This window comes from Meleagris gallopavo, chromosome 16 (genome assembly GCF_000146605.3).
Source record: "Meleagris gallopavo isolate NT-WF06-2002-E0010 breed Aviagen turkey brand Nicholas breeding stock chromosome 16, Turkey_5.1, whole genome shotgun sequence".
Classification (NCBI taxonomy): domain Eukaryota; kingdom Metazoa; phylum Chordata; class Aves; order Galliformes; family Phasianidae; genus Meleagris; species Meleagris gallopavo.
Window position 1 is genome coordinate 11,099,133 of NC_015026.2, and position 8,692 is coordinate 11,107,824.

Sequence of the window (8,692 nt, forward strand, 5' to 3'; positions counted from 1 at the left end):
CCCCGCCCGCCGTTGCCCGGGTGAAGGCACCCATCCGCAGCCTACGCAGCTTTGTGGGCTGACAGGAAACACCTCCCAGGGCAGGGCTTCCCGGCAGCGTGCCAATGCCACTGCTGTAAATACCGCATGCACAAACATCTCCGTGGTAATTTACGGGCAGGGGCAGTTACGGAAAACAAACGTGTCACCGGAACGCTTCCTTGTGAGCTGGAGGCAACGCCTCTCGCCACCACCTTACCTACGGGAGGTGGCAAGTCTTCACGCTCCTCAGCACCGCCCCCACGTCCTCCCCATCTCACAGCACGCAAACCCGGCCAGCGCCCGCTGCTGTTCCCCCCGCAGACCCCTCCCCTGCCGGGGCACGGCTCCGTGCAGCATTCAGAGATTACAGAGTCCTGCGAGCGGCGTGGCGCCGGGGCTGAGCGCAGCGGCCGGCCGGCAGGGGGCGCTGTCTAAAAATCAGAGCTGTCCTTTCAGCTTTTGTTCTATCGCGGATGGGAAGCGCGCTCTATGCTTAGCCGTCACAGCATCAGACTTTATTACGCGTCCTATTGCGCCACCCTGTGGTTAAACGCGGCATTACAGACATTGGTCTATCACAATTTAGACCTCACGATTGCATAAAATTAGGCTGCATGGAATTAGCGGCGGCAATTCGTACCGCCCGCCTTCACGTACTCTATTTGGCCAGCCTAAAGCTCCACAGGGCTTTAATCGTTCTCCAAAAAACACGTCCCTGTATGAGATGAAATCCCACTAGGTGAGATGTGAACAGAGCTAGCACACTCATTTATTGTCCCATGCTATCAAGAAATTACCTTATCTCTGCCCTTTCTGACAAAAAGCCTACGTGTCAATACTTTGGCCACACATTCAGCTTTCCTGTAAGGAACCGTAAAGACACACTTTCCCTTTAGACAGCATTCATACCCTAAGGAGTCTTTTTGAAAAGAGAGAAGCAGCACACCATAATCACACACAAATGTGGCAGACCACAAGGTTGAATGTATATGCATTAACTGCAGTTGTGCTCTCATCTCCTGCTGAATTATCAATTATTATTTTTCCCAGGTCAAGGAATGCAACATTTTCTGCTACACTATTCCTCCCACCTCAGCAGAACGGCATTGGAAGCTCATAGCTGCAGGTGATTTGAGGGACTGCAATTACCCTTCAGTTAGTCCTAAGCCAAGGCTCCAGCCAACCAGCCCCAGACTGCAGAGGAATAGCTCCAATGACACATGAAATTGAGGTCTTAACCCCCTGACATCATCAGTAAGCTTTGGCATTTTTCTCACAATTAGTTGGATGAGAGGTCTACTTAGATCGCAGCTGGGGAATTAGCACTGTTCATTAACAGCACATTTCCATTTCATCAAGCTGCAATACTTCAGGCCCCAAGCTAAGCAGCTGGATGTTCCTGCAGTTTAAAGAGCAGAGCCTCTAGGTGATACAGCTGATGAAGATAATAGATGTTGCATATCTGTTATGCCTTTGTTTAAGCCTTTCAGGAAGGAAGCAAGAGTAAGCTCCTTAGACAGTGCTGCGTTTCAGCCTCATTATATGCAACAAGAAACAGTTAATAGCTATTTTGCTTCCCTTTTTGCCCCAACCACAAGGAAACACCCATACCATTCTACATTCCTACCTAGGGGGCGATAAATTATGAAGAATTATGCTCTGCATGCCTCTGTGAGCACTATCCTTTCAGTGAATTGCTTAGGGAGGGCCCAGGAAAACTGAATATGGCTTTATAAATCAAGTACTCCAAACAACTTCCAGAAACCGAGAGACATTATAGAATACTAGCTTCACATTGATAGATGTTGTTTGTCAAGCAGAACGCTGCATTGTGTGCCAATTGATTTCCAAAAGGATTGAGAGCTATGTCAGCAGCCTGCATTTCAGACTCCCATCTTAAGAAACACTCAGTTTAGCCTTGCTTGACCTAAACAAAGCTGGCCATGTTTCAACTTAATTTTAGCTTTCTTACTATCATTTCCTCAAGTGTTTTTCTTAGAAGAAAAGCTGTAATATCATGAAAGAAATAAAGTCTTAGAAAGGGTGACAGTTTATTGAAAGGTTGAGATTGTACAAAAAAATAAATTACTTGCATAGAAAAGAGCTTCAGATGAGATCAACTTAAAAGTAGACAAAGGTTTGATCCAGATGTGAAGAGCCTCTATCATCTGCACCTGAAAGACATAAGAATGCACTGTAAGAGCCACACCACTAAAACCTGCAGTCACAAGGAGATACACCATAGCAGGGAAGGTCTCAGGCCATTCATTCAGAGGCTCGCTGTGCTTCCCAGCATTTAGGAGAACCACCAGTTCTCCAAAACTGAACCAAAAGCCTCATACTGAGCCAGTGGGAGACAACCTGCTGGCCCGGTGAGCAATTCTGTGTCCTAATGCTTGCATCTACACAGCCACTTTAATTCCTGCAGTCTGGAGAAACATTCACCCATGCTACCAGAATCCTACTGCATTCCTGATCAAAGGTCAACTACCAACCCTGCAGCAGCTCAGTGTGTGACAGCAGCACTGCTATGCTGCGTTGACATAAAAGTATTTTATAAATCTCGTTCTTCATCTTTTCCTCGTTCCACAGCTTATACCTGTTGTGCTGAAGGCTCCCATTAGATGGCACTGCAATTGCTCCTGTTGACTTGAAGGCAGTCTGAGAGGCTCGCATCAGAGCTGCGTATCTACAAAGAAATACAGCCAGGCTCAGCACCACTTACACACACCTTCAGTCTCACTCTTCCATCCAGTTTAATTGTCTGCATCTGACACGCAAGTTTTACACTCCTACTGCACAGAACAAGGATGTCTTGTCTGCCTGCAAGAGATGTTTTAAGTTTAAAATTAGGTTAGTAAGCTATTGGTTTTATTCCTGGTTACTTCAAGTTTCTGTGCAAAGCTTTAGGATTCCAGTATTTAGATCAAGAGCCCAAAGAGTGCTTCAGATGGCCAGCACCTGTTATCAGGGCTATTTTAAAAAAGGTCACGTTATCAAGTTAAGCAAGCTTGGGATAATTTTAGGAAGTTGTTTGAGAAGCAGCTTTTTTTCCTTGCCTCAGACGATCAAGAATTATGCCCAAGATTCAAAGAGGAACTAAAGGCAATTTAACTCAAGTGACCAGCAGTCTACATCGTTCCTTATTTATCTGAGCTCTCCACCAAGCCCTGACCTGAGCTCTGAAGCTTCATCCTGAGCTCCAAGTACCACAGCTACAGCTTACCCAGCCTTGGAGATGGGGCGGCTGCTTGCTTTACAGTCATGATCCAGAGGATGCCGATGCTTTATGCAGAAGTTGCCACCACACTGCTCACAAACTACTTTCATCATCTCTTTCCTTTTGCAGCCTGGCTTTAAACACTTGTTTGTGAAGATCTAGATAACAGAGGACACAAAGTTAACAATGATTGTTTGCTTTCTGTGATCAGCTTCCCAGGTAACAACGAGGGTGAAGCATGAATGCTGGATTGCCCTTAAAACAGAGATTGAACAGCAGGCTCCTACATGCTCTGCTGCCAGAAGACCTAGCCTGACAAGCATTAAGCAGGCTGCTTAGATTCCAACAGCAGTTTCCTTACCTTTTGCTGTGCTGGATTGTATTTGCAGTCCTTATCCATGTGGGCTCCAACCACAATATCTGGTACTTCACCCTTCTGGACAGGGACAGGTGCATTACAGAGCGGACACACTGGAACCTGCACATTCTGAGAGCACACCACACCAATTAGAAGCCTGACATTTATTGCTTTGCCCTTCCCTTCCTCTTACCTGTGGGTGATGGAAAGTATATTCCTAAGTATGTTATGTTCTAGTCATTAATTCTCTTAAAGAGGATTTTTCAGGAAGGCAGTTGCAAATCTGTATCCAGAAGGCCAGAAGTGCTTTGCCAAATGAGTTTATAGCAGCATATCCAATAAATTCATTTTAAATATGATTCTGGAGTACTGAACACTACGTGCACTCAAGTATCAAGCAGAAATCAGTGTTCTCCCTCACTTAATTTATTTCTTCTGCAGTAAGTCTTAGGCCACACTACATTACTGAGAGTATCAAGCACTCCTCTTTGTGAAGAAGCAAAACAAGTGAGAAGAATGACAATCTAGTAATGAGCTCAAATGCTTTGATACAGCTGGAATTCTGCTGCATCATTAGCTGCTGTCTCGTGCTTCTTCCACTTGCTTTCATAGAAACCACAGGAGGAGGCTCAGAGCAGCCTTCCTGCATGACTGGCTGACCCGCAGTGGCTCTCACTGACTCACACACAGGAACTTACTTTCTTGTAGGCAGAGCTGCAGCTGTGCCCATCATAGCGGATGTGGTCCTTACAGAAGACTTCTCCACACGCGTCACATTTCAGAGGAAGGAAATCTGGGAGATGAAAAGAGACAAAAAATGGATTCTCATAGAGCAGAGCTGACTGCTTTACAGCGTAATGCTGGAGGCACGTTACAAAGCAAGGCTTTTTTTTCTTTTTTTTTTTGCCCAAACTCTTCCTGTTGATACCTGGGTTTTGTCATCCCCCATGAACAGTGACAAAGAAGATTAAGCGACAGCCTAATGCAGGCAGCCCAAGCACAAGCCATGTGTAGCTCAGGACACTTTTAGCAAGGCATTAGTCATAAAAGAGAGGCTGAAATACAAAGCCAGGGCCCAGAGCAGAAGCCATTCACTAAGAAGCAGGAGTTCCTTAATTTCATTAACAACATCTCAGAACAAAATACTGCGCCCTCAGCTATCCTTCCTATTTAAAGGGCATTCCGGGTGCTACATAAGAAGCCACAACACCCGGCCCTACCCAGCACACCCCGACAGGGTCGGGCCGACCAGAAGGGCACCACGCACAGGATTCGATCCCTGGGAGCGCAGCGACACACGCAGCGCCCACCCAGCATGGAGACCGTCACAGCTGGGGGGAACCGAGAGCAGCACAGCCGTGCTAACGAGCACCACCCCCACCCACGGGCTCCTTACCGAGCTGCCTGCATGTCCGCTCCGAGCAGTGCCGGCCCAGCCACGGCAGCTCCATGGCGGTGCGGTGCGGTGCAACACAATGCGATGCGGTGCGGTGCGGCGCGGCTCTATAAGCACGCCCGCTGATTCAGCCCCGTGCCGCCTGCTGAGTCACGCTCCCGCCCTCCCGGCCGCCCTCGATGACGTCACGGCGGAGCGAACCAATGGCGTTCCCCTTCCTCCGTCACCGCCCGCGCTGCGCGTTAGGTGAAGGACCAATCAGCTGCCGGAACGGGAGTGCTGAGTCATGCTCGGGGGGCGGGGCGGTGACGGAGCAGCTGGGGCGCGGGGCGCAAACAGGAGCAGGGATTGGTGCCGGACGCTGCGGTTCCGGCAGGAGGCTGCGGAGTATTTCGACGTGCTCCACCTGCGGATGTGTGGCACCGCGTTCACTTTGCGTGGAGGTGGGGACTGTCGGCTTAGTGCTGTTGGTTACTGCAAGAGTGCCACGTGGCATTCATGTGACTCCTGTGTGCGTGCTGACATCACGCCCGTCTGGATTGAACCGGAGCCAGGCACTCTGCCACGTAGATTAATTTTCCCACCTGGACTCAAAATGTTACCAACGATCCTCATTTAAAGCCCTTTCTGCAAAGAACAGCTGCAGTGGCAGTACAGTGCAGCCTCCCGTAGTCCTTTGGATTGTGCTTCCATCTCCCTACGTGCAGCACAGGGGTGGATGTGCCACGTCCAGGCTGGGCTCACTCACAGCTCACCCTGGGACATGGCACAGCCCCATGGGATGTCCCCATTTGGGTGGCAGTGGTGTGAAAGGCCGTGCTGAGCCCAGCTGAGTGCTGCCCTGCTGCCCAGCATGGCTGCAGGAATTTGGGTAGAGAAGCCTGGTGTCAGAAGAGACTTTCTGGGTCTCAGCATCCATTGGGCATGTAACTACTTCATGGAATTCCCTTTAGGAATAAACCAAACCTAGCATTAAAACTTTATTCCCATCAGAAGGCTGTTCCACATCCCCAGTGATCTCATGACAAAAAAAAAAAGCATCTTCAAGTTTCCAGTTTAAAAGTCTCCCCGTCCACCTGCCCTCAAGGCAGCGTTGTTCCTGGCTTATTTTCTCCTCACCATGTTTGGGTAAGCAGCAGCTGAAGGAACCAGGTTGACATTGCTTTGAATTTCTAAGGCTGTCATCTGCCTTTGTCACAGAAGAGAATTCTGTAACTGTGGTGGATGTTTCCATCAGATGTCACACAGTGTTGATCTGCTGGTAGATGTTTCCATCACCATCACACACTGTTGGTCTGCTGATGGTCAGTCACTTCCTTAGGCTGCGTTTGATGCAGGTGCTGGTGCTTCCAAGTCCAAGGAGAGCCTGAGCAGTTTCTCCTCTTCTCAGCACACGGACATTTCTGGCATGGGTCACACAGCATCTTCCACCAGGTTCACTTGGCCATTGCCGTGTGGTTAAAAGGATTTCTTTGGCTGAGCTGAGCCAACGTCATCACGTCCACTGGGGATGAGGTCAGAGCATGGCCTCACCCACTTTGTTCTTATCTCGGTTGGTTCTGATGGCTGGGGATGGGACAGTGTTTAAAAGCATGACAAAACAGAAAAAAAAATAAAAATCCATATACAAACTACAGTGAGAAGTCCAGCCTCACAAGGAGCTTCAAGACCTTCACTGCATTATACATTTATTCATCAGCACCATTACTGTAATTTATAGAATATTCCAGGACCTGAGAAGCACAAAGAAAATTCCACACCCACCCAGCCCGAAGGGGACTGGGACCCCAAAATCTGACGGGGAAGGCTTGCCCAGAGCAGTGAGGTGAGTGGGGCAGGAGGAAGAGGCTGATGCTGGCACGTGGGCTCAGGCACTCTGCAGCCTGCAGAGCCACTGTGAAAGGGATCAAGTTTTGTGGTGGGAAGGAGGAGCCCGCTGGTGGATGACAATGGGAACAGCTATGCACAGATTAGATACTCTTAAGGAAGTCCGTAAATCCCGAGTCTGGAAACCCATGAAGCACAGGCAGCCATCTTAATAGAAACGAGGATTAGAAATTAGCCGAGGTCTTTAGTGATATATTTTTAGAAGTTTGCTCCTGACAGGTTAGGCTGCTGAGAACGGGAGGAACGCGCCGAACCCCGCATTACTCGGGAAGGGATCAGAGTGCAGCGTGTGATTAGAGGCTGGCTAGCTTAGCGACAAGGGGGATAGGTGGGTTAGAACTGGTTCAGGAGGAATTAGCAAGGGAAATTGCTTGAGAAGCAGAATTTGATTAAGGGCAGCCAACATGGATTTGTGAACGGAGAGCTCCGTGTAACCAAGTCGCTGGGTCTGGGGGAGGTGTGGATGCTGTGCAGCCTGAGCTGCAGAGGGCCTTCAGCACAGTGGAGATGCTGGGGGGGATGGATGGGGTCACCTGCCTCCCTCCCCTCTTTCCTCTCCACCCCTTCTACTTCTTTCCAGCATTTCAGTCTTTTCTTTTCTCCGTGGCTCTGCTCTTCATCCTCTCCCTGTCTCCCTTGGGATTGCCTCTTGGTGGCTCTGCAGTTGGTAAATGGCCACCGTCCATCCCACCTCACCAATGTGGGATGTCTTTGGACCCGTACAGCATTCTAAAGGCGAATAAAACACCTCAGAAGACATTCATGCCCTTTTCCCAGCTTTCTGAATGTCTGTTCTTTCAAACGGGGCCCCCAGAACAATCTGGTCTGGAGAAGGACAGAGATGGCCCCTTCCTACCAAGCTGCCTTACAATGGACCAAGATGCCCGCAGCCCAGGCACGCTGACATCCATCTCCTCTCCTCCCTGTGTGCCCCAACACACCAGGCAGACGCACACAACTGCCTGTCCCTGGTGTCCCCAGGGCCACCTCATCCCCCTTACCCACCTGCACCAGCCAGAAGCAGCCTCGTGGCCCCATTAACATTCAGCTGGCCCCGGTTCACCTTTCCCTCTTCCAGGTCCCTGAACTCCCATCCCATCATCCTGCTTTTCTGCTCGTAATTCCATACCAAGCTTTTAAAACAGAATATTATTTTTATTGCAGTGACCCCATGGTGCTACCAGTTCCCTCCGTGGAGGAGATGAGACATCTCCATTACATAGCTCAGATAAGTGTCTTAAAGAGACCACACACGGAGGAACCTAATGGTACCTATTTTTATTAGGATTATTACAGGAGGGGAAGTAAAGCAGCCCCGTCTCCCCACAGGATACTCCGTTCGCAGCAGCAGACAGAGAGGAGAGATCTGTGGAGGCGGATCAGTTTTCCAAGAATATTAGCTACTGCTGCTCTAAAATTAGAGTCTAGGGAGAGCAGACAGGTTGACATAATTGAAAGGGCTGTCTTATGGGATGACATAGTTAAACGAGCCCATGATCAGCTTTGGAGTGACAGCTCAGCGCCTTCTTCTAATCCCCAAAGGAGCACCCAGTTGCAGGGCTGTGATTTAACTAGTCCTGGATCTTATCTTGTGACGGTGCCAATATTATTAGAACTCATTTCTAAAGAGTTGTCTCCAAAATCACCGTATATGAACAGACTGCTTTCGCAGGCACGGCTCTCTGCAGCTTCACCCTGCAAAGCTCATCATGGATGCAAACGCTCCTGTGCTGCCCATCTCACAGACCCCAAATCATCCCCGAAGGCTGAACTGCAGGGGCAGAACCCAGAAACAGGATTAAGAGCCTCA

General features: G+C 49.3%; 1 protein-coding gene across 4 annotated transcripts; it reads right to left on the bottom strand.

Moving 5' to 3' along the window:
- Positions 1–2,048: 2,048 nt before the first annotated feature.
- ZFAND2A (zinc finger AN1-type containing 2A) lies at positions 2,049–5,143 on the bottom strand. Of its 4 annotated transcripts, none has more exons than XR_002120233.2 (6): positions 4,996–5,143; positions 4,298–4,392; positions 3,603–3,728; positions 3,248–3,399; positions 2,753–2,844; positions 2,049–2,195 (listed from the first exon to the last, which is right to left on the bottom strand). XR_002120233.2 is itself a non-coding variant. In XM_003210559.4 (6 exons), the coding sequence occupies exons 1-6, from the start codon at positions 5,048–5,050 to the stop codon at positions 2,186–2,188; spliced, it is 528 nt and encodes a 175-aa protein (XP_003210607.1). In that variant the 5' UTR covers positions 5,051–5,140; the 3' UTR covers positions 2,049–2,185. The 4 variants fall into 4 exon arrangements, 3 of the variants coding, with proteins under 3 accessions (XP_003210607.1, XP_010717956.1, XP_010717957.1); XM_003210559.4 differs by lacking the exon at positions 2,753–2,844 and adding an exon at positions 2,621–2,710 and having other exon boundaries at positions 4,996–5,140; XM_010719654.3 differs by lacking the exon at positions 2,049–2,195 and having other exon boundaries at positions 2,717–2,844.
- Between the last annotated feature and the right edge of the window lie 3,549 nt (positions 5,144–8,692).

Coding starts and splice junctions, on each gene's coding strand:
- ZFAND2A (XM_003210559.4), bottom strand. CDS start 5,050: ATGGAGCTGCCGTGGCTGGGCCGGCACTGCTCGGAGCGGACATGCAGG. Junction 4,393..4,995: donor GCGGACATGCAGGCAGCTCG/GTAAGGAGCCCG, acceptor TTCATCTCCCAG/ATTTCCTTCCTCTGAAATGT. Junction 2,711..3,247: donor CGCCCCATCTCCAAGGCTGG/GTAAGCTGTAGC, acceptor ATTTCTTTGTAG/ATACGCAGCTCTGATGCGAG.